The sequence below is a fragment of the Amphiprion ocellaris genome, chromosome 12, assembly GCF_022539595.1.
Source record: "Amphiprion ocellaris isolate individual 3 ecotype Okinawa chromosome 12, ASM2253959v1, whole genome shotgun sequence".
NCBI lineage: Eukaryota > Metazoa > Chordata > Actinopteri > Pomacentridae > Amphiprion > Amphiprion ocellaris.
This window is the reverse complement of record NC_072777.1, coordinates 32,766,275-32,792,282: the sequence shown is the minus strand read 5'-3', so window position 1 is coordinate 32,792,282 and position 26,008 is coordinate 32,766,275. Positions and strand designations below refer to the sequence as shown.

General features: G+C 38.5%; 2 protein-coding genes across 3 annotated transcripts; one reads left to right on the top strand and one right to left on the bottom strand.

Moving 5' to 3' along the window:
- The first annotated feature begins 1,195 nt into the window (after positions 1–1,195).
- agbl5 (AGBL carboxypeptidase 5) lies at positions 1,196–22,494 on the top strand. Of its 2 annotated transcripts, XM_023298045.2 has the most exons (17): positions 1,196–1,350; positions 4,481–4,776; positions 5,808–5,979; positions 6,100–6,266; positions 6,396–6,573; positions 6,693–6,871; positions 9,313–9,844; positions 9,938–10,107; positions 10,368–10,503; positions 11,569–11,780; positions 11,875–12,077; positions 14,345–14,524; positions 19,130–19,260; positions 19,384–19,436; positions 19,742–19,935; positions 21,158–21,291; positions 21,381–22,494. In XM_023298045.2, exons 2-17 carry the CDS (start codon positions 4,562–4,564, stop codon positions 21,456–21,458), a joined length of 2,934 nt encoding a protein of 977 aa, XP_023153813.2. In that variant the 5' UTR covers positions 1,196–1,350; positions 4,481–4,561; the 3' UTR covers positions 21,459–22,494. The 2 variants fall into 2 exon arrangements, with proteins under 2 accessions (XP_023153813.2, XP_035798707.2); XM_035942814.2 differs by lacking the exon at positions 14,345–14,524 and having other exon boundaries at positions 21,381–22,493.
- A 960-nt stretch (positions 22,495–23,454) lies between these two features.
- Positions 23,455–25,758, bottom strand: ost4 (oligosaccharyltransferase complex subunit 4 (non-catalytic)). Its single transcript, XM_023298049.3, has 3 exons — positions 25,752–25,758; positions 24,202–24,339; positions 23,455–23,584 (listed from the first exon to the last, which is right to left on the bottom strand). The coding sequence occupies exon 2, from the start codon at positions 24,336–24,338 to the stop codon at positions 24,225–24,227; it is 114 nt and encodes a 37-aa protein (XP_023153817.1). The 5' UTR covers position 24,339; positions 25,752–25,758; the 3' UTR covers positions 23,455–23,584; positions 24,202–24,224.
- Between the last annotated feature and the right edge of the window lie 250 nt (positions 25,759–26,008).

Genomic DNA, 26,008 nt, shown 5'->3' with positions numbered 1-26,008 from the left:
TACCAGAGTAAAGTTACTTATTATTTAAATCTCAAAACAGACATGAATATTAATCCAAAACTTTAAAAAGTACAAGCTCACACCAAATTCACCAGAAAAATTCACTTTTTTTTTTAAATTTAGAAAAAATTTGGGAAAAAAAATTTGAAAACAGGTGAAGTACTTACTAAGGCATTGCAGCGATATAAGACAGCACTTGTTCGTTGATATGGAGCAGTAAAAGTGTAGTTTTCTCTGAGTAAAACAGTGAAATCCGTAAAGTGTCCACACAGTCTGAGGAGCAGCCGTCGAACTAAAGAAGCTACAGGCAGAAAGCAATGAGGCCAAACTTTAAACAAAAACACCATTTAAATCAAAACAAGTGGTGACTCATAATAGGCTAACCTCGCTAATGCTAGCGTTCTGATTAGTGACGTTCTTAATAAGTAGAATATTAGCTAACCAGCAGTAAAAATGCATAATTATCTGTCCACCAGCCAGATATATTATCTATCCATTAGCCAGATTTATTGTAATCGGTTCTTCGGTTTTCTTAAGCTAATACCTCTATGCTATATTAGCTCTATGCTATATTAGTTCTATGATATATTAGCTCTATGCTATATTAGCTCTATGCTATATTAGCTCGCCAGCTAGCTTGCGGCGCTAAAGCTAGCAAGCTAGCTAGCTGTAAAAAGTCAATTCACCAAACACTGTTTTCATGTCAGGATATTTATATCACTGTGAATTAAGGTGTGGTAAAGAGTATAGCTCTGGCCATAATCAAATCATTTAAAGGAAAAAATAAAATAATTTCCGTAAAAGTTTAAAAATCCTTCTGCACACTACTACAGTCTATAAACATGTATATTATTTTATATAGTTACATTTCTTAAAATGAATTTATAAATTGTATCCAATCAATACAATATATGCAAATGATAACTATATATATATATATATATATATATATATATATATATATATATAATATATATATATATATATTTTATTTATTTATTTTTTTTTTATTTATTTATTTTTTTTAAATTATTTTTGTCTGCTAAGTTTTAAAAATTACCCAACAAACAAAAAACAACAACATAAAATTAGCTTGACAGTGAGTTTTATTTGAAAAATTCTCAACAAACATCTGGCTAATAACATAATTATTATTTTTATTATTACAGCGTGTTTCATTTGAACAGTTATCTCATTGCTGACATTAACAACAAACACAAACAAAGCTGCAAAAGGAAAATTCCGGGCAACTTAATTTTTCCGGAGGACCGTGAACGCAGCACTGAGCAATGAATTGAGGGTTGGGAAGGACGATGAAAACAAAAATGGACATCTAACGAAAATAGCCCGGTAAGACACACAATTTATATTTTCATTTGAGGGCACTGGTGCAGATTAAAGGTAGTGACAGTGTGAAGACGAAAAAATAAATACATGTATTGTTAAAAACGCTGTCCGTTTCTGGCTACGGTTGCTAGTTCGGTTGCTAAGTTAGCCTCAGTGTCCTCAGACGTATGCTAGCATAATTAGCTGTGTGTAACGTTAACGGCGTGACATTGACCACTAAGGCTGGCTTTGTAGTGTATATTAACCTGCTAATTTAGCCTAAATAACATATTTAGCTCTATTAAGGGTTTTGTGGGGTGGCTGTATCGCCTGTAGCGTTAGTTCACTCCCCCTTTACTCCATTTCTCGGTCAGCTGTTGTTATCGCTGTGTTGTTGGCTTTAAACCAAGCAACGGGGTCGTTATTTCAGATTTGCTGGACTGAGATGGAGTCGTGTTGCCATAAATGATTACCGAGCAACAGCTATCAGCAGCAATTAGCTTCAGGTTAACATTTGCTTCTAATCGTAGACATATGTTCTATGTTGTTGGTTGTAGCCATGGTTGCAGTTTCTTTGATGGCCTCAGGTTGTCACTGGTGTATGTTGATTTGCATTGAAGCGAGACATTTAAATCTTTATATACAGAACACTTTATCTCGAAATACATGCTTACTATTAAGCAGTAAAGTTGAAGTTAGTTTGACTGGAAACCTCCAATTAAAGATGCTTGTTATTCAGTGAAATGTGAATTTACATTGTCATAATTTCAGGCAAAAATGTGTTGAATTTACTTGTAAATTTTAGGAGATATCATAATTCATTTAAAGAAACAGGGAAATGCTGCCAAATCAGGGTGTGCAAGATATTAGAAATAACTGACATTGCAATTTGAAATATTGCAGGAATGATTTTAATAACTATTTGTGAATAAGAGGTTATCATTCCAGGATATTTGCAGTGATTTTGTAGAAGCTGCGTCTGCATAGAAAATAAAAATAATCACAATAAAAGCTCAAAAAGCCATTGGTAATCTTTGTTATATAGTGTAACCCTGACAAAGGTGTCAGAAATATTGTTTTTCTTTGGATGGCATTCAACTTTGGCCTTGTACTTGTAATACACAGCTTTGTGCTGCTAACAATCAGTTGAGAGAGCTGCTGTTTTTTGGCTAAATGTTCTTTCTTTAGCTGTAAAAAATCCATATAAATAACAGTTTGACATGTTTTGCACCCAGATCTTCCTTCTCAGTGTTTCTCTAGTTCCATGCTTATTTTGTTGTGCACATCTGGAGCCTACAGGTCAAACCCTGTGAATAAACTCAATCAAATAAAATACAACTCAGTGCATGTGAACCGTAAAATCATAGTAAGTGACATTCTTTTTTAATAGATTAGTCATCGAAAATGAGAACTGTGCAAGCAAAAAATATATATAGCCCTATACCAAATCCTGTTTTAGATTTCTATAATTGGCTTTATGGTTTGTCAGAAATAGAATCAAGAGATTTTAAATTTTAGTTGTTACGTATCAGTTAGGGCTGAACAATTTGGGTAAAATGTGTAAATGCAACACACATTGGCAATGTAATTTTTAAACGTCTCAGTTGAATATTTTCTGTATAATAGATATAAAATGTGATGCAGCGTTAACACATGAGACCCCATTAAAAGCACGACTGCTACACAACTAGGACAGCATGAATTTGTAAAACCATTGCCACAACGGCTTAAACTCTTGGTCAGACGTGCTGCAAAATGTACGAGGTGTTATTAAAGAATGAAACTGGGCTTGCATCCGTGCAACCACAGCGTAGAACGTTGTAGTCTATATTGACCAGTCGGCAACATAAACACCCCCTGGAATTTTCAGTCTGCTCCAATTAAATAAAATTCAATCACTACATTGTTGTCTTTATAGTACCCTAAACTGCAGTGTTTGCGATTTGCAAACTGCACTGTTTCAAATTGCCGTTTTGATTTGAAATCGTTCAGCTGCTTAGCCCTAGTCCCTATGGCATTTAAAGTCCATGGAAAGCAGTGTCCTGAGTTTGTCAAACCACATAAACTGTGCTCTTAACCACCTGGATAAATTTGCATGATTTAAAGAATTGGCAAGTATATAAAATCAGGTTTCAGAACTGTGAAAAAGAAATACTGGGACTGTGTCTGCCGAAGCCGCTGATTGACAGTTTTCACACCTGCCCAAATGAACAGTACTATCCATGCAAACAGACCTGAATTTTTTTTTTAAACTGAACCAATCAAGTTAGGTGTGAGAAATCTATAAAAGAAATACAAAATATTAACAATAACTTTCTGGAATATTTTCGTCACTTTGCGGTTGTAGACTAAGCTACCTAGTACAGGGTGTCCCCAAAGTCTGGCAAAAATACACATTTTCAAGAAATGAAATCTGTAATAACATTTTATTCAACATATTCATTTTTAATATATTGAATTTAATATATATTTAATAATTAATCAAATATATATTAAATATAATTGGAATATTTATGGAGGCAAAAAAAAAGTTGAGTAAATGATTTCCTATGTGTCCAGACTTTAGGGATAGCCTGTATAATAATAATTTTCTCACTTGAAAGTTTGAAAACTACCTGATATAAATCAGTTATTGCAGAGGTGAGTGTTGGTGGTGCTCCATCAATATGGCTCTTCATAAAATTAGTCCGCTTCTTCTTCATCTCATCTTTCTAAGGAAGTTTAAATAAAGAGATGGTGTTGTTTTGCAAATTCTGTCATTCAGGGAAGATGCATTTGCATAGTTAGATAACAAACTGCAGGCCGTAGAAGGTGCAGTAACTCATGAACACAAAGATGATAATGGACTTTATGATATTTACTGTTATCGTTCATACAGTATCTTCTAAATTGTGCTACTTGTAACTGAAACCACAGATCTAGAATCAGCAGAGAAATCTGATGAAGTTTCTCTAGTTTGCTGAGAAATATATATTCATGTATCTCAAAATACTGTAGCACTGCAACTGTTTGGTTTTACTTGGTAAATATGTCACTCCTATTTTGTCCTGCTTCATGTAATTTACCACTTTTTAAAAATTTCTTTTTTTATAATTTTGTGGGGGTTTTTTTTGCAGAGTAAATATATTGTTGATTTCTTTTGATTTCTTGACAGGTTGTCTATGTCAGATCCCTGGCTGGCACTTCACAGACAAACCTGAGGGGAGAAAAGTGAAAAAGACCAGAGTTGGGAGCCATGGAGGCTCGCTTTGGTAATATTGTGTTTAGCTCCAAGTTTGACTCAGGGAACCTTGCTCGTGTGGAGAAGGTGGAGAAGGGAAGCTCCAGCCCTCCTTCTGATACAGCTTCTAGTGGGAGTTCCTCCTCAGGGTCGAACCTCAGCCCTGACTATGAGTTCAACGTTTGGACGCAGCCAGACTGTGCCGGCACAGAGTATGAGAATGGAAACAGGTAACAACTTCTGCTTTTGTACCTTTTGTATTTTATGTAATCTGCATGACTGGACACCAAAAAAACATGACAACAACTCTGACTTACAGTATCTCATGTTGTCCAGGTAGATTTCCAGTCATCCAGGTCATGGTAATCGTAGGAGCTTCAGGACTCACATGTTTAAAGGTGTGAGTTGTTGTGAAACCAGGTGGTTCACCAACAATGGCAGAAATCATGGTGATGAGGCAGTAACACACAACAAGGGATGTGAATCTGCCAAGTCAGGAGTGACTGGTGATGTTAACGATAGTGAAACTTTCTGGGGAGAGACTTTATCACTGCGTTATAGGTGTTTGTTAAGTGTTTTCACAAATCCCCCTCCTCTTTTTAGAGATGACTGTTCCAATTTGACATAGATGGCTTCCTTTGCTCTTCTCTCAACCATCTGTCCTCTCTGTCCAAAATGTTTGTATTTCTGTCCTCAGAGGAATGTCCGTTTTCCTTCAGCTGTAGATGGACTGCTGAGTCTTGTCCTGAGGAGCTGCTCTCCTGTGTTGAGCCTTGTGAAGCTGTTGTTTTATTTCTCCTATGTAAAAGTCTGTGATTTCTTCGCTGCATTGGACTGCATATACAACATTCCGCCACTTGTGTGTTAATGTTTTATCCTTACGATGAACCAGTCTTTGTCTTAGAGTGTTGCTGTGTCTGAAGTACACTGGAATGTTATGTTTGGAGAACATCCTCCTGAGTTTTTTGGATGCTCCAGCTATTTCTGCCATGACTGTGCTCCAATTTTTGGAGGGTCTGTTCACATTAGTCCTGAAGTGTTTCAATGGTGAAATTAATCTGTCTTACGCATTTGTTTAGAAATTCGCTCTGTACCTTTTATAGTATCTGTGGCCTTTCACAGTGGAGAACAGGCATAAGCTGTTAGGGATGGAGGCGGTTCCTGTAGTCTGCAAGTTTTCTTCTCATACTCATGCACCAATCGTAGGGTGTTCATCCCAAAGTGCTCATCAATATACCATGCTAATGTTTTTGTTTTTCAGATCATGGTTTTACTTCAGTATACGGGGGGCAGCTCCAGGGAAGTTGCTGAAGATCAATGTGATGAACATGAACAATCAGAGGAAGCTCTACAGCCAGGGCATGACTCCTCTCGTACGCACTTTACCTGGCAAGAACCGGTGGGAAAGGATTCGCGACAGACCCACATCTGAGGTACACACTTTCTGAATCTGTCAGGGAGAGGATGTGGGCATCTGGCAGCGTGCTGTCAGATACGCTATTAATATCTTTCTAATAATACATCTCTTCCTTCTTTCTTCTGCTGCTTTCCAGATTGTAGATAACCAGTTCATCCTTTCATTCACACACCGGCTGTTGGAGGTGCGAGGGGCCACCACATACTTCTCCTTCTGCTTCCCATTCTCTTACAACGAGTGCCAGGAGATGCTGCAGCAGTTGGATGGGAACTACCCCAATGCTGCTCAGCTAAGTCCGAGCAGGTAAAGCATACGAGTGACGCATAAATACCACACAAACCCCAATTTTGGGTAAAAAAAAGTACCTTAAATTGGCTGTTTTTTCCTGCTCCTCTAACTGTTTACATTTCTATGCCACCTATTTCTATCCAGTGCACCAGGCACTGTGTATTACCACAGAGAGTTGCTGTGTCACTCTCTAGATGGCAATAGGGTGGACCTGCTCACTGTGACCAACTGCAGCGGGATGCAGGAAGAGAGAGAAGCCCGTCTGCCGAAGCTGTTTCCTGACACCAACACCCCAAGACCACACCGCTTCTCCAGCAAAAGGGTATCACTCAGTCTTACATAAAAACATTCACTTTTCCCAGCAGCACTTGATGACAGTATGCAATGCTCAGACTGTTGTGGAGTCTTATCTTTGCCTTTGTTTCTGCTACATATTTGCAGGTGTTTTTTCTCAGCAGTCGGGTGCACCCAGGGGAAACTCCATCATCCTTTGTGTTCAACGGTTTCCTCAACTTCATCCTAAGAAAAGATGACCCACGTGCAAATGCGCTGCGTAACATGTTTGTGTTCAAGCTTATTCCCATGCTCAACCCAGACGGGGTCGTCCGCGGACACTACAGGTAAGAATTTCTCATTAGCATTCATGAATCTGCTTGATGGCAGCAATGTGAGCATTATTTGAGTTCACCAGATGAGTTTAGACATTAAACATACTCTTTGTTGCTTTATGTGACAATCAGCGTACGTTTGTCTGATGGTCTGTCCTTCCATCTGTTAGCAACATTATTGAAAAATGGAATAATGGATTTAGATGAAATTGTCGGGGAAGGTCAGAAATGACAGAATGACCAAGTGATTAGATTTTTTTCACAGTGATGCGGCTTATACTTTGGATCCACGGATTTGTTAAAGATTTCTGTATCATTCCGAGATAGCGGCACAGCGTCACTATGACAACAAGTGAACACTACATCAGCTGCCTGCTGACAATCACATGATTGCAATCCTGCTAAAAATCCACCGTTGTGGATTTATCAGGACTTTTCCGTCAGAAATCATACAAGGAGCAATTGACTTAATTGTCGGAGTGTTTCTGAGTCCCATCAATTCCCGCTGCCAGCTACATATTTAGGTCGCGCAATTCAGTTATCCGTACATAATGTACACATGCATAACACACGCCTGTGCTCAGTGCAAGGTCATTTTGTTTGTGGGTACATCTATATTAAATGTCCACATTCTATAGTGCCGTGATTTCTGCCACAACTTTTTTCAAGATTTCATCCGTCGGAAATGATACAACGACTGAGCAGCCTTAGCAGAGTGCTGCACTGTCTGAGAGCTTTTCTTGTTTTTAGTGCATCGCCTGTACATGAGAGTTTTCTCTCATGAGTGCAATGTGCAGCACAGCTTTGTCGTCCTTATTGGAAAGTGTACCATAGGGCTTGGGAGTATGACTTTATGTATTGTTATGCTGCATTGAGCTGCCATTGTTTTCATGATGCTGGTTATCTTTACATCAGCATATTGCTCGGCCTGCAGAAGATGCAGTTTAGCTGATGTTCCAACAATAAACAATTTCTCATTTAAGATGATCATAGGTGTTTTTGGCTAGTGGTGCACAAGACTGTTCAATGAGTAAAGGCACATTAACACTAATATTCAATATTTCATCTTCAGTATTTTAAAATCAGAAGCATATTTGAACTGTTTCTCTGTGCATGTCTTGAAACGGATGTCTCATGACTATGTAAACGTGCTGATGTTTGCTTCTTAGCTTAGTTTTTGACAATACTACGGAGGAGGAACGGCAGTGGGGAAAGTTAGGACCAGAGGTTTCCCTAACTGCACAACAGGTGCTTGCTGCGACAACAAGGCCATACTATCCACGTTTAATTAACCACTGGGAGTTAAGGTTGAGGCTTTGTTTCTTTTGGGAGGGGAGTCATTTATTAAGAGCGTGACGAATCAGTAGTGGTAGTTTAAATGCAATCAGCATCAAAAGGTTTCCCAGAAGTCTTAGTTTTAGGGGTTCTACAATGCTGGAGTAGTGTGGACTAAAGTTGTATTATATTCCACTGACATTAATTTATAGTGAACATTTTAAACCACTTTTTACAGATACCTTGACTTAGGACACAGAAGGTCTGCAACTATAGCTCTATGTTGCAAAAACACTATATCTATTCTATAAAATAAATATTGCATATGGTCAGGTTTCGGTTCAGCTTTTTCCTTACCTGTTCACTCTGAAATTTCCATTTGTAATAACGGCAAGTGAGTCAGAGTCTTGTTCACTGAAGCCAAATACTGAACCCGGTCACCTTACAGCTACATAGTGATATGGGATATTACATGACAGACTGTAGTCAGAGCACACATTTGTCCTCTATGTTGCAAATGTGTCAGATTTTTCTGAAGTATTTGTTAGTTTATGTTGGAAGTAGAGTACAAGCATGTATGGCTATGTGTAACATCTTTCATCTCACTACTTTACCTTCACAGCAATCGGTTTAAAGCTTGATTTTTTTTTTTGTCTTATGCATTCATTTAAAAAGTATGCAAGCAGCCAGTTTATGCGTATTTATGATCAAGGAATGAGCTGTTTCCAGGAAAAATGACTCCATTTATGCAACTCTGCTCTTCTCATATGCATAACATTTAAGAAATCAGGTTTCTGCAGGAAGCCCAGTGCAGCCCGGTCATTTCAGTTCGTGTTCATCAACATACTGCTGGTCATGAAGAGGGTAGAGGAGCCAGGTCGGATGACATGTGTTGACCCGTTCAGCGGATGTAGGTTAAGCCTGTGTCACTGTGCCTCAGACAGTGATGTATTAGTGCTATCAATAAGCAATGACACAGTGCGTGAGGGTAAACATATGTGCTTCTGTACCATTTTTCTCTTTGTCTGAAACAGACTTAAATTATATTAAATGCAGCATAGTGTGTCCAGCTATATTACAGAGGGGAAGTGTACAGTAGAGTTTCTGTTGGGTTTTGTCATGTCTTTGAATGTCTCTGTAGGCTGATTTTAATGCTGTAATCTTTCTCTTTTTTGTAGAACTGACTCCAGGGGTGTGAACTTGAATAGACAATACTTGAACCCCAGCCCCGAGCTGCACCCTTCCATCTATGCAGCCAAAACACTGTTGCTGTACCACCACACACACAACCGCCTGCACAGTGCACAGTCGAGCAGTCACTGTAACAGCTCCTCACGAACACAGCCCGCTCCCCTCAACACCAAACCAGCAAACCAACATCAAGCTCCTCCACTCACTGCCCTCGAAGTCAGCTTGAATGAACGGAATGCGGAGAAAGATGCGAATCCTGCGCAGCTAGAGGTGCCCATGGTGATGGAGGAAAACGCCTGGGTTGCCACGGAGATGGGGAAAGGAGACCAGAACAGCTCTTCAAGTTCATCAGAGACTGTAGCTCCTGTTACTGTAGAAGTAGAAGCACCACAGGAGGAGGAACAAGAATCAGTGCCGCCAAAAGAGGGAGGGGTGGCATATTATGTTGACTTACATGGCCACGCCTCGAAGCGCGGATGCTTTATGTATGGAAATAGCCTTCCTGATGAGAGCCAACAGGTAAAAAATATTACACGTTCCTTTGCAGCTCATTTGGAAGAACGTCCCAAAACATTCAGTTATTGTTTTTCTTTGTTTTTGTTGTTTTTACAGGTCGAGAACATGCTGTATCCTAAGCTGATCGCTGTGAACTCCGCACACTTTGACTTCCTTGGCTGCAACTTTTCTGAGAAAAACATGTATGCACGAGACAAGAGAGACGGCCAGTCTAAGGAGGGCAGCGGTCGGGTTGCTATTCACAAGGCAATAGGGCTGCTTCACAGGTCAGACATCATTACATTTACAAGAGTTGATGTTCAGTGTAGGCAGTTCCAATAAGAACACAGCAGCTTTTGGGGTTTTAAAGTCTTTTCAGAATCAATAGAAGTATGAGTCACAGTGATTTTACTATTTTTACTTAGGTCTAATACAAATTAACTTGCAACAGTTAGAGGTGATTAAATGATTTCTCTCTCCATTCACAACCTGAAATGTCAGTAAATGTATATTTTTGTCATGTTTTCTGTTATTGTGTACCCACTAGTTACACATTGGAGTGCAACTACAACACAGGAAAAACCATGAACACTATCCCACCTGCCTGCCATGACAACGGACGGGCAACCCCTCCTCCACCCCCATCATTCCCTCCAAAATACACTCCAGAGATTTTTGAGCAGGTAGGAAGACACAAGTGTTTTTACCCTGTGCTAAAATAAGACTTGAGGAGTTTTATTTATTGGGGTTTGTAATCATAGACATTTCTTAAACATTTTATGTGGAAATATCAGGAAAATACATAGATTTCTGTTATTGGTTTTGTTGCCTATACTGTACACAGACTAATCATGCTTTATGTCATGCATAGTCAACCCCCAAAAACATAGGATTTATTGTGGCAGGATTGACTTCCTGTTATCAGCCAATATTAACAAGCTAGTGTTTGTTACTGAGGTGAGTTTAATGCTTTGATATTGGTAAATAAATCTAATAGCAGATTCTAACATAAAATACGCAGCGTTTGGTTTACAGGAGGCATATCAATGGACAAGAAAGATTCCTAGAATTACTCCTGCAGCAGATGTTAATCATAATTATTTTATTATTGTTACAAACAGTGCAAATGTAACCCAGAAAACACTGGCAGTTAATATTTGTGCAGGTTTGCACATCGAGGACATTAAATTTTTCCTCCAAAACAACGTGTTGTTGCCGTTAAACAGCGGCACAGTTCTGCGTGATGCGCAGAGGATGAGGTCGCTTTAAAATACATGAAGGAAGGTTTTATAAATGTGTCAAAGCAGGATTTTTTTTTTTTTTACTCAAAAGAGATGCACAGACACTGCAACAGTTTGGTATTTACAATAGCAAAAAGGTAAAGTTACACAAATATTACAAAAATTATAATCATGAAAAGCAAAGATTCATGCCTATACATTTTCTTGCACATGAACACTTAAAAAACACCTAAGTTTCTCTTCTTGAACTCAGCGAGTAGCACCTGAAACATCTGCTCTGTGGAACCGTCAGTTTATCAGAAGGAGATTTCTTATTGCTGGGGCAGAAGATGAAACTGGTACAAATTCTACTCTGCACTGGTGAAAAAGAAACAATGACAGTAATATTCCAGTATCTTAATATATAGTATTTGTCCTCACATTCAGTTGGCAGAAGCACATAATTTACTATCTGCAAACAATATTTACCCACAAAGGGAAGTAAATTCAGTGGCTGTTGTGCTTTAGGTGGGTCGTGCCGTGGCGATCTCTGCCCTGGACATGGCTGAGTGTAACCCCTGGCCACGACTGGTGTTGTCTGAGCACACCTGCCTGACAAACCTCCGAGCCTGGATCCTCAAGCACATCCGCAACACCAAAGGCCTGAACACACACATCCATCCTCCCCCAAGAATACACCACAATGGCAGCAGGGTGTCACCGCCAAAGAGCTTCGCCAAGTGAGCACTTCTCTTTATTAAACCCAGACCTTAGTGACTTCTTTACAGGCATATGCATCATAAGTTTCTGTGTTTGTCTCGACTTTCCGAGCAGCTGTCTGTCTGGATCAGCATCAGAGAACACCCTCAGCCGTGTTCGCTGTAACAGCCAGAGTAGCAGCAGCCAGACGCCCTCCCCGAAGATGCACAGCTCGCCGAGCTTTACGTTTGGCTGCCCCCCACCCCGAACCCACGCACAGCACAACAGCACACACACCGGCGGACGTGGAGGCAACAAAACACTCGGGCCAGTCAGGGGTAAGCTGATCTCTCAGCCGTCTGCCTGCGTGACTGACCGCCATTTTCTATCACATCTCCTCTGGTGATCTTCTGCTCTTCTCTTTTTCTCTCTCAACATCACATATTCTGTCTTATGATGTCTCTCTTTGCTCTCTCTCACTGCCGTGTACCTTTTCTGCTGTTGGAGATGATAAGAAAGACTCATGGCTGGTTGACGTGTCAGTGTCTGTGTGGCAGCTTCAGGTTTTCTGTGATGCTGATGTAAAACTGGTCCCAGGCAGGAGATGAACTTGATTTTATAGACATGAGCGAGTGGGTTCATGTTGTGGATTTATGTGAACCGCAACATCAGAATGACACCTGCTTGATTGTAGCATGACCCCACCTGCTGCTGCTGTTGTCTGTGCATGCATTTTCTTCCCTTAAAAACCCTCAACATCACTGCTAAGTTTTACTGAATTCTCTTCCAAAGACCAAATGATTTTTTACATTTCCAGAACAATTCCGATCCTATATCCCATCAATGTTATCACCTTGTGCATTTTAATGTGTTGTTTGCTTCAGTGTGTGTTTATAAACGTGAAGAGCAGTTTCAGCACACAGCCACTTTATGTTTATACGAGGTGTGATCAAAAAGTTCAGAGACTATGTCAAAATCTAAATAAATTTGGCCACCATTCCTGTTGAAGTCTTTTGTGCAGTGATACAGCAGTCCTCGCACTCCTGCACTGCTTGTAACACTCCCTGTAAGTCCTGTTTGGTGAGTGTGTCAAGTGTAAAATAGAGACCCTTCAGGTATCCTTCAACTTGAGTTAAATTTGGATGAGAAGTAAGAAGTCAGAATGCACCAAATCTAACAAGTAGTGCAGCTGGGGAGTGGCCATATTGTTGTTGTGCCCAAAAAAACCTGTGCATCACGCTATTTGACCTCCCACATGCCACTAAAGTTGAGACTATTTACCCCCAAAGTTCTCCCTCAGACACCTCAGTGCGTTACAGGACGTTACAGTAGAACTCTGTCTTAATGGTCTGATCCTGGGAATCAAAAGTGAATAAGCACGTGGAACTTGAAGAGAATAAGCAGCATTGCTCCTGATAGTGCCAAGTCTGACCTACAGACCAGGGTTGAGGCTGATCTCTGGAATTTTAAAACTCAAATTTCAGCTTTAAGTTATGGACTGTTCTTTGTTTTTATCTGTTGTCTCAAGACAACGTGAAACAAGCTGTGATAGTTGCTGTCAGATTTCATACAGGAATGTGGGAGTATTGTTGTAGTTTCCCTGCGTATTTTACCACTGGTTTGCTGGCCTGATATTGGTAAACGTCACAGAAGTCTTTACACATTACAACTTACAAATCACAGAGTATCTACAAAGGCACAAAACATTTAGTCACAAGTATGTGAAACTGAATGATATAGTATTTTATTTAGTGATCAAAACGATCAAAGTCTGACAAAAAAACAACAAAAACAAGACAAAATATTACAAAAATGAGACACAAAATGACAAAAAATGAGACAAATGACATGAAACAAAACAAAAAAAGAGACAAAATATTAGACAAAAAGTTACAAAGCGGCTAAAAAAATGGACAAGCGACAAAAACAAGACAAAAAATTACACAAAATGACAAAAATGAATAAATAAAACACAAAATGACAAATGTAAGACAAAAAACACAAAGAAGACAAAAAGGAAACAAAACAATAAAAACATAAGTCAGACAAAAAAAAGACAAAAATGACAAAAAAGAGACACAAAATGACAAAAGAACAATGAGCAATACAGTATTTTATTTTATGATCAAAAGAACTTGTCAGGGTCTAGAAATTATTATAAATTTATAGTATTTATGAATTTACAATTTGCAGTTCATGTGTTCTCTGTAATTTTTACAATTCATAAAGTCGTCCTACGGGCCGGATTGGACCCTCTGGCGGGCCGGTTTTGGCACGTGAGCCGCATGTTTGACACTCCTGCTGTAGACCCTCCTCTTGTCACCACTGATGGTCCTCAACATGAAGGCTGGATCGTCCTGGTTGCTGACTGACACTGGTGCTGTTTGCTCTGTGCTCCTATTTGAGGTCCACGGATAAATTGCAAATATGCGCCTACCAGTGGCCACAAAAACGTGATATCAAACACGTTATCATCCTGACTCGTGACAGTCGCTGCTCACACACGTCATGCAGCATAAACAGTCTCTGAACTTTACGATCGCACCACGTATGTGCACACAGCCCCTGCATGTCACTGAGCAGGTGTGTGTCTCCCTCTTTGTAGACACTAAGCCTCAGGAGAAGCGACGCCCCCCCCACCACCGCTCCATCCTACGGTCTCCCAGCAACAGCCACACACCCGCCCGTCCCCCACTCTCACCCCCTTCCTCCTCCTCGTCCTCCTCGTCTTCCTCAGTGTGTGCAGCAGGCTCCTGCCCCCTCCCAGCCTCCGTCAGTATGACAGGTCTGTACTCCCTGCAGCCCCCCAGCCTCTCCACCTTGCTCCCCTCCCTGCAGGCTCTGCCCCGTCCTGGGCTGCTGTCCAAACTGAGCCCCCTGCTCCTTCAGAGCCTCCCACCGGCCGCCAGCTCTCCGACTGGGCCCACTCCGGACTGAATCTAACCTAACCTGTGAGACTTTGTGAGTTTGTGAGTGGACTGAGTGAGTGTAACTAATACCTACCTTGGAGTGTCACACATGAGGTGTGTTAGGTTCTCTCCAGAGACTGTCTTTACAGAAGCCTGCGCCTGCCTGGTGCTCCATGTAGGTCAAAACAAGGGTGTTTGTGTGTTTGTGTGTGTGAGTCTGGAACATCATTGGTGCTAGCTCTTCTACCTTTTCCTCTAATACTGTTGTTTTCCTTTCTGCACATATCTGAGTAATTACATGTATCTACAGTATTAGCACCTTAAGATAAATAATACACTTGAGAGTGCAAGCGTTAATCAAATTTCATCTATAACTGTTTTGAAAAATGTTTCTCATTTTATCATGAAGCGGTTATCACGTGTAGTTCTCGTGGATTTTCCTTACTAAACAAAGCAGCAGACTGGCTAGTTTGTGAATGTGTTAGGTTGCTTGGCTATCTAATCTGTATTGTCACGTAGGACTAGCAGAATATACAGCAGATATTAACAGCACACATCAATGTTGGAAATATTATAATATGGATTACAACCCGAACAAGCTTCTTTTGCAGTCTGTATACAAGTAATAAGCTAATCATCATTTTACTGTGCTGATGTTTGGAAAGTAGCCAGAACTCTTAGTTTATAGATTTTCTTCCTTTGTGGGGAATTGTTTATGATCACCTGCAGTGCAAATGAGAAACCTTTGCCATGTTGCACTTTTAAGTTTTGAATTATTTATTGTTTTTTTTTTTATTTCTGAGAGTGAGTGTGCAGAATTAGAATGAGCGTAGTGTAGCCTCAGTTTCTTTAAAATATTTCTTTACTTTTTTCATCGTATTTGTATCTCCCTTTAATGTTTTTTGTGTAAAACAGTGCAAGCTGTCATTTGGAGTTAGTCGTTCTGTAGACTACATTTAATTTCCAGTGACTGAAAATGTTATTTAAAGGGTCTGTTGTTTAGTTTTTGTGTGTAAGTCAGTGCTTCGTTCTATATTCGCTCTGAAATCTGTATCATTCCAGTGTCAGACCGATCTTGGTCATGATATTATGATGTTCACAGAGTAGCCTACTGCCAGAAACCTCATGTGGACCATCACTGGCTTAAATCCTCATGGGTGGCGGATTCTTAGAGTCACTTTGAGATAGCAAGGGTTGCTTTACAGAGCCGTTTGCCAACAAGCAATAGCATATAAAAACTGTTTTTTTTTGGCTCAGTGTTCCAGTTGGCAAGTGTTTATAATTTTCTAATAAGATTCCAGTATTAGTTTTGGTGTAAATAAAAGGCCGTTTTTTTTTTTTTTTTAATTATTATTATTCTATTACATGTATCATCAAACTGATGAAGAAAAAATTGATCATTATTTATTCAAGCAGATAAATGTGTTTTTCTTGTGTAAATTTAAATTGGCAGGAATGTGGTAGGCCGTTGATGGTTAAAGTTAATTTATTTTGTAGTTAGAAGACGTGAGAAATGAACACGTCTTGGTTTGTATGTAAACCTCAGCGGTCACTTGTGGAATTATAGTAACTTGTCTGTAATTCAGTTTTTGTGTGCTGTCATCCACGTACTTGATGATGGTCTGTGTTTTAGGACCAGCCATTTTTGTTGCACCGAAGCTGGAATATCTGTGATCTGGAAAGTGTTTCTGAGCAGCAAATAAACCAGATTCTGAATTAATGAGATCAGAATGCTGTTGCGAATGTCTGATCTTGCCTCGCAGTAGCCGTCTGATCCAGTGCTGTGACAAACTGTAGTTACAGTGTGCCTTGCTTTGTAGTAAACAGTAGGTTTTGAAGGCTCTGCTCATATTTTGATCTCGTAGGTTATCCATCTCACCTCCTCAGCTGTCTTCAATCTGGAGAAATTTACCCTTGCAGGTTGCCTTGAAAAGAGGGGAAAAAACTAATAAAATTCATAGATTTTTGAGTGTACAGGGATATAACACTGTATGCTAAAACAAAATAATCTACATAACCACAAATAGTGCAGGAACATAAATTTGAAGGGGCATCTGTAAGACTTGTTGACCTTTTTGGAAAAGAAAAATCTTGCAAATTAGTAGCAGCATAGATGGTTTGCTACTTCAGTGTTAATGGTAAATGCCGAGTCTACAGTGGTGTGGAATACTTCCTACCTACAGGAGCCACATGATATTGGATGGCTGCTCATAAAACTGTCATATTAGTACTGTCAAGTTAATATGTATATTTAATGCCAATAGCCTTTATGTCAATGAACTAACGTAATTACACATATGTATACATTTTTACTTCTAATTAAATCAAAAATATACATATATTATAGTTGCAATAAGTAAGCATGAAACTATTTCATTTCGGCTTTTGGAGCAAACGCTTGTATTTGTACCAGCTTTTGCAGTTGTGCCCTAATAAAGGGCATGTTTCAATGTAAAACGGCATCAGTATACAGTATGCTGCTGCATATAGCGTGGTATAGATCAGTGAGAAATTAAAAGGTGTAAATTTTCTAATCAATATGATCAAATGTATCGGAAAATGAATCCAAACAACTATTTTGTCAAAATGTTTAACCCTCAATCAGTTCTTTGAACAGTCTGGCTATGCTAACCATAGCCTTATCTCAAGTGCACTCTCTTGCACTATGTTGTCTGTGACAGTAGAAATGAAGTTTTACTTTCACAACAGTGCTTGTCTTAATTAGTGAATTCATTGGCATTATATTACCATATTACTACCACTGTAGAATCGGCATGTACCTCGACACTCATAGTGGCAAAACATCAACCACTTTTCTATCTCGATTTCTCTTCAACTTAGATCAGATACAAAGCAAAAAAAACTAAAAAATGTCAGTTACTTTCTCCCAGCTACATCCTTTCTTACATGGGTCAATATATAATTGAGGGATTTTTGAAGTCCATGGGATATATCTTGCATACTTTTTTATTAAAAGTAACAAAAACAAATATTTTTTATGTTCATTATGATAATCTCTTTACAAATTCCATAATTATTGATTATGGAAACAATCATTTATTAATAAAAAATGACTGGATATCACTAAAATGTCAACTAAATAACCATCCAAATTTAATAACAACCATCTTCTAATTAGCTAAACAATAATAAAAAGAGCTGATTCAAAAATTGTTTTGATTGTGTTCTTTTTATTAAGTTGAGATAATCATGACAGATATTTCTTTTTTGCCAATATATCACATTTTATATGGAAAACAAATTGTATCACTTTCAACTAAGTTACCCATTACAAAAACACCTCTCAAGGAAGTGTGTTAATTCCAGATCACATGACCTGCTCCACATGATGTCATTTCCTCCTGAAGAAAAGACTGGCCAGACTCCAAGACTTTCTGACTTATTTAATATAAAGTAGTGTGGATTTATGGCATATCAACAGGTTTACTACAATATCTTTAGAAATAACTTTCAATTTTAATTTTACTCAATTGTATATATAATATTTAGAAGAATCTTTGTGTAAAAATGCCATGTGGTGTTTGGTTCTAGGCAGCGATGTTGATTTTAGGCCTGAAAACAGCAAAAATGTCAACTATGATACCTGTCAACTATGTTACAAAAAGTCCCACAACTATATGTTGACCCAGATACAGTAGAAGAAAACAGGGAGGACATGATTAAACTGAAGCTGACAACAAATTAACTAGATATCAACCAATCATGGGCGATAAAAGTCTTATTTAATGCTCCTTTCAGGTCACTATGATGATGATTTTCGTGTAGCCGATGCTCACTGCGTTCAGCACTTTCGCCCTGCAAAATGTGGAGCGCTCACTGTAGTTTAATTCTGCTTTCTCACTGTGAACTTTGATGTCCTGTGTCCCAGTGGTTTCACCCCTAAAGCTTCAACATCTTCATCCCAAACAACAATAAGCAGCTGTAGGTGGAAACACTGTATGCATAGTCACATTCTCACTAGGTCCTTCTGCTTTATGCTCCTTATGAGAATTGTGCCGTTTCCTTCAATGTGGTGCTAACCTTCTATACCAGACTACGGCTCTGTGTTTGTCCCTGTAACGTCTTTACAAATGTCACCTTTCTTGAATGTGCTGCTGTCTTTTACCGCCTTTCTGTTTAACCTCTGGAATAAAAACTATCCCTTTGTGAAGCAAAGTACTGTGTGTGTGTCTTCTGCTCTCTTTTGACTCTGTGTGTTTTATCTTTATTTTTAAGCTTCCATATAGAGAAACAGATGAAAACTATGACCTATTATACTGATTATAAATTAGTTCAACAGCTGATGTACTCAAGGGGACATTAAATGATCCCAGTATTGTAAGTTTTGTCTTCATACAACGGCGTGTCTGGGCTAAAGTTGTAGTTTTAGAAGTTTGTTTCCTAATGTTCCCTCTTCCATCCACAGTTTCTTCCTTGCTCTCTCCATTCCTTGTATTTATGTCCCTTCATCTGGTTGCTAGGCCTCAGCTGCCCAGACTTTAAGGCCGGTGGACCAGGCTCGGCCGGCTGGTCCAGAAATCCCTTCCCCACGCGTCCCGGGCGTGGAGAGCGAGGAAGCCGAACTCTTCACCCCACAGAAGCCCGTAGAGAGGTGAGCTGACCTTGCTGGCTCACTGACAGCAAGCTCTCCTCATTTTTTCATGTTACCAGTTTTTCTATGACGTATTCCCCTGTGCAGTATCGTTTGGTTTAATAATTTCTCCATCTGTCACAGACTGCTAAAGACTTGGGGCCTGATCACATCCTTTCCTCCATCAAATTTAGCAAGTAAGTCCAATCTATCCATATGTCTTGGTACATTTTTAAGCCAAACTGTGAAAACAAGGCGTGGCATCATATATTTAATGGTAAATTAAATTTCTATAAATATTTGACATATCAAACAAAAATTTTGCAAACATATTTATAGATGTCCATATTTTACGGCCTAAAAAAGGCAACTCAGAGATAGTTGAGCAGAAAAGCTTCTAAAAATGTAATGATGCACCCAATAGTGGACATTAGCCTTCCTGATGCCGTGATGTTTTTTCATGAGTGGTGAAAATATTAACCTCTCTGTTTTACCTGCCCAGGTGTGAGCTGCAGCCTCATGGAAGCCGCATCCCCATCCGTAGGGTGGGATCAACCGACACCCCTCCAACACATAACCCTAAAGCATCTCCCACTAGCAATAACCCAACTTCATCTGGAGATAAGGAGGTGTCGGCCACCATGAAGGTGTGGAATCTGATCAGACCTGGTCTCCAGAGACACCTGTCACTGTCAGGCACGTACAGCCACATTAACCCTCAAAAAATATTGTTTCTTTGTGTGAAAAAAATTCAGCAAAAAAATTGCCCAAATTTCTGAAAATTTGCAAAACCTTCAGGAAGAAAATTCCAATAATTCCTTAAAAGTTTCCCTTAAAAGTTTGATTTAAAAAAATAAATAAATAAATAAATCCCCCAGATTTGGCAAGAAAATTCTTGTAAATAATTTCAAAGAATTAGTAAAAATCTTCTAAGAAAATCCTAAAAATATCTAAAGTGATTCCATATATTTCAGTAAAACTTGAAATATTTTCTTTAAGAACATTCTCAAAAAAATCTACCAAAATCCAGCGAAATTTACGGGATTTTAATTGATTTTTTGTGAATGTTCTTAAGAAACATTTTTAACATTCCTTTTTTCCACCAAAAAATGTTCAGATTTCCCAAAAATGTTGAAAATGTGGACATCAGAAGTTTCACTGTGAAAATCTATTTTTTTCCCCACATTTTCAAACTTTAAAACGGGTCAGTTTTGACCCACAGGACGACATGAGGGCTAAAGAATATTGTTAATGGCTGTATTTATTTGTAAGTATGACTACAGTGTTGGTGTTCAGATCCTTTATTTGAGTAAATGTACCAATAGTGCAATGTACAAGTATTCCATTGCCAGTAAAAATCCTACTGAAGTAAAAGTACATAATTATTAGCTGCTAGTAGATGGAGCTGGTTTGAAGTAATTTTATACAGTTGTATATACAGGGACAGAAGATAAATCTGAAGACTGCAAACATGATTAATGGACAAATCTGTCTTCCATTGGATTTTTCTCTAATCTTTGTTTTTTGTTCTCTTTGTTTTTTGGTGGGTTATTTTATCATTTGAACATTTATTAATATGCAACCATGTGAGAAGATTAGACGGAAAAGTCCATATTTGGTGGAGCTTTTAGAAGCTCACAGACATCCGAAATATGAATATTTGACAGTGTGCCGTATTTTCAAAGCTTGTTATATAAATCATACACCTGAAAAGTATTTAAAGCTGTCAGATAAACGTAATGGACTAGAAAGTACAATAATTCCCCATGAAATGTGGAGTGGAATGTTAAAGTAGTATAAAATGTAAATACTCAAGTAAAGTACAAGCACCTCTGGACTGTATTTAAGTAGAATACTTGAGCAGAAGTACTGCCTCACATACTGGCAGCTAACATCCGTGTTTTGTTAAAATTTTCAGGTGTATCAGAGAAAGAAGGGGCCTTACATCTGGCCTCTAAAGCGCTGATAAAGAAGAACACAGACAAGAGTTTCCACTACCGAGCAAACACCATCATAGAAACTGCACCAGAGGCAGATGGAGAACTGCAACAGGTGAAAACACACGCACAAAAATCAAACATTATTGTTGCATACGAATGAATGAAATGACCTGAGCAGGCTGTAAAATGTTGTCGTTGAAGGCTGAGGAAACTCCAGTGATGCCTGTGGCCGAAACTGTGAACGTGTGCGAGACAGTGACGCTGTGTGGAGAAGCCTAGGAACTGCACAGAAGAGCTCATGCTTTTATGTTTTTGCTTTTACTGTGAGACTAAATTCCAATACTGAAGACAAAAAAGTTCATAATAAGAGGGGGCATTGTCATCACAGGAGGATTATGTATGTGCAATACTGCTATTCTGTCTTATTTATTCCGTTTCTTGAGCAGGCGTGGAGCTGTCCGGTGCCTCCACTGAGCAGCTTTCCTGAGGGTTAAGTGCCTTGCTCTGTGACACTACAACAGGGGCTCGGGGCAAACCTTCCCCACTGAAGTTTTCCAGTCTGATCAAGAATGCATAGACGTGTGTGTTTTTATCATCCTCCTGCTGCCACCTCCTTTAAAAACCCTGACCAATACTGTTCTGCACTGGTAAATATCCTCAGCCAGCCACTTGCACTATAACAGCAGAGGGCTGATTTTTATTCCGACTGATGAGCACGACTGCACCTTTATTGACTCATGATATCCAATGTGACTGTAGAAACAAATGTGAGTTAAGTGTGTCATTATTCAGCTTTTTGAGTATGTGTGTGCGCTTTTCATAGTGTTTATAAAAAGGTTTTCACCCCTATGGACTTTTTTCATTGTGTTACATTGATTAAAAACAACTCTTACTGAATGCAGTTGTGAAAATAGTAGAAGTATTTAATTTCTTTATTTTAAGTGGCCTAAATTGTGACCGCTGTGACCTGCTTTTTTATGATATGCTTTGCTTCAGCCAAGTGATTTTAACCCTCCTGTTGTCCTCATTTACAGGCACCAAAAAATATTGTTTCCTTGTCTGAAAAAAATACAAAAATTCAACAAAAAAATTCCCCAAATTTCTGAAAATTTGCAAAACCTTCAGGAAGAAAATTCCAATAATTCCTTAAAAGTTTTATTTAAAAAAAAATTAAAAAATAAAAATCCCCCAAATTTGGCAAGAAAATTCTTGTAAATAATTTCAAAAAATTAGTAAAAATCTTCCAAAAAAATCCTAAAAATATCTAAAGTGATTACATATATATCAGTAAAACTTCTAATATTTTCTTAAAGAACATTCACATAAAAATCAACCAAAATGCAGCGAAATTCGCTGGATTTTGGTTGATTTTTATGTGAATGTTCTTAAGAAATATGTAACATTTCCTTTTTTCCATCAAAGAAATTTTCAAAGATTTCCCAAAAATGTTGAAAATGTGGACATCAGAAGTTTAACTGTGAAAATATATATTTTTTCCATTTTCCAACTTTAAACCGGGTCAGTTTTGACCCGCAGGACGACACAAGGGTTAAGATAATAACACTTGTATCTCAAAGGTCAGTCAACACAAAGGTATTGAGAAAAATCCAGACCCACAATGTATGTAAGAAAGTAAAGAAAAATAATATGACACAGCTGCAAAATTTGCCTATAGCCCTTATAAAGTTTGTCCATATGAGGACACCAAATCCCATGAAGCTGTATGCTACACATTTTTGGTAGAAGAGGGTCAAATTAATGCAGCAAAATACACTGACAACAGCACTGTGGCTTGGGACCATATACCTCTTAAAAGTCTGTTAAACATGTGACTTAAAATCAAGTCCAAGGTTGAAACAGACTTAAAAAAAAAAAAAAAAAAAACAAAAACAGACCAATGGCTGTAATTGAGACCAAAGTTGCCTTTATGAGATTATTTGACTGTGAAACGTCCAGTCACATTATCTGTAATTCAACACAAAACATGAAAAAGTCCACAGTGGGTTCATCCTTTTATAGGCATTTCTACTGAATATACTTTTCCTGTCACAGTCCTGTAAAAGCTTTTTGCTCCACTGTACACCTTTATTATATATCCATATTTATATTCCTGTATTTGGTGTTTTCTGCCAAATTGATTAGACTGTGACTGATAGGATACTATGCGTTAAAAATTAAAGTATAACTTGAAATAAACTCCATGTATTTTAATGGTGCACTAGAGTGAGTGTATTCTTGTACATAGAACGCATTCAGGAATTTTCTGAGACATTAGTGCAAATGGAATTCAAACATTTTTATTAGAAAAAAACACTACTGTGCAAACATAGAAATTAATTTCTTGGAAAAGGGACTGGATGAGGGGAATGTCGTTTCCAAGGTGGTGGCTCTGACTCCCATCTCACCTGTAGGGAGAAAAAAGATGACTTCAGTTGAGCTAAAATGATTAATTGATAAATTGTCAACACTAAATTAATCCCCCCCGACTTTGATCACCAATCACTGGGTTTAACACATTATCTACAGAAAAAATACCCAATTCTAACTTCTTGAATTTAAATATTTTCTTTTTTTTGGTCTTCCATGACAGTAAATTGAATATCTTTGGGTTGTGGACAAAGACATTTGTGGAGCTCATCTTGGGCTTATAGAAGCACATTCTGACATTTTGTAGACCAAAACTAATCTATTAGTTGAGAATCTAATTAACAGTTTAATCAACCTATTTTAAATGGGTTTGTAGGTGTTAAACCTTGGAAAGAAACATCCTATTTGTAGATGAGAAATCACTGAACATTTAATTATGGGCTCCTCCCATTTTTACTAATGGTCAGTGGTCACTTTCACATTTGATCTATATACAGAAATGGAGAATAAATTAAATTACATGGCACTGCTTAAAACCCCGACTTATTCGAGGTCACAAAGTACCGTGACTGACAGAGGTAACCGCTGAAAAAATGGAAAGAAACAGATGTCAAAGTGTTGAAGCAGCTCAGACAACCACTGTCAGTGCACTCACCTCTCCAATCATACTGGGGGACTCTACTCCTGCTTCTTGGGGTTATTCACGGCGACGTAGTGGTACAACACAACCAGCAGGAACAAGGACACGCCAAGCATGTTGGCAAATATGGCCAGCTGCACGTCTGTCACCATTCTGCTCAGTGCAGGGAAGACAGAGAAAGCACAGTAGATGACAGGAGTATAGGATTTTTTTGTGCAAGTTCATTTTCAGTTCAGGCAATACAGGTAAGTGCTTCAGATCTGGCGAAGGGGTTATCAAAGGAAATCTGAGTTTCTGTGACGGCTCAAACAGGATCTTGCATGCTCTTCCATGCAAAACTGGAAGCTTAAATTTTGCTAAAGGCCATGATAAGAAGCCCAATGAATACTGGAAATACACTTGTTGGTCAGAGGAGATTGAGATATATTTGTTGGGCTCAGATGGGGTCCAGCATGTCTGGTGTTGATGTGGCCAAGACTATAACAGTGGATACTTAGTCCTGACAGAAGATAACTCCCAGTCTGCAGAAGCTTGACAGGAGAGGAATACTCCAAAGCAGACTGTCAAAATCACACAGGTTTCTAATGACCAAAGCGGACACTATGACCTGGCCAAGTATGCTGCCACACTTGAATTCAATAGAACACCTTTAGGATATTTTTAAAAGAAAGACAGAGAAACTAGCATTAAGATTTACTGTGCTGAAAATACAGGTCCCACAGCTGGAACTTTTATTACTGAGACTGAAATCTTTATTATTATTATTTTTTTAAGGACCTTCTCTGTAGATAGCAGTATTACACAAATTTCTGGAGTTATGTTCTGCCATTCTGTCAAAAAGTATGTTTGATTGTGATTCTTCAGACTATTTCTCCACAGGTCTTTGGTGGAAGGGTTGTGTGTTAAATTTTATATGGGAGAAAAATACTGTTCAACTTAGATGCAATGCTTTAATTAAGAGGTGTTATGGTTTTGAATCATTTGATATAGAACTGATAATCCACAAGGGTGCAGTCGCTTCAGTTGATTATTGTACATTCAATTTGTCAAAGCTGTTATATTCCACTAGTAAGCGTGATATTTACAGTGACAGCAACGGTTAAAAGTTGCATTTGGTCAGCTATTTTTACTGTAACAAACGACATCTGGAATGCAATTTGAAGTTTAGAAAAAAAAATAAATAGCAGAAAGATTATGCAGATTGCAGTTACTTTAGCTTGTCTTTGCACTTTGCACAGAGACAAAACTCACTTTCTATCCTCATATTGTGGACACTTTTCATACAGCAAGTGTATAAATCAATAAGGAAATCAACAGAGTAATAGTAATAATCATCAGTGGTCACATTTATGTAAATCAACCTGCCAAATCATTTTATTTTTTGTAAATTTTGTGAGCGAACCATCAATCTGTGTAACGCTAATCCAGCTAACGTGCTAGCTAGCAAATTTGCAAAACCGACAGTGCTTGAATTGGGCAATATAAGGATCGTTAGATGTGAAATTTCACCATATATAACAAAAATAGCATAACTAAGGTATATTTTAGCTTGTGTTATTACTTACTTTTCCCGTGAATTGGGGGTTTAGCCTCGGTTTCAGCGCTACTCCAGCTGCTCAGCTACAAACAGGCAGGTCGGTTGAACAGGAAAGACACGTCACCTTTAGGCGACATAGAACTAGATTAAATAGATCAGACATCTGTTAACCAATAAAAACCTAAATTGGACACTTCAGTAGTTGTAGTCGTATTATTAATCACAGATGACGACACAAGTAATCAATATCGTTTAATTTGGGTCCTGTTAACAGGTTTTTTTTAT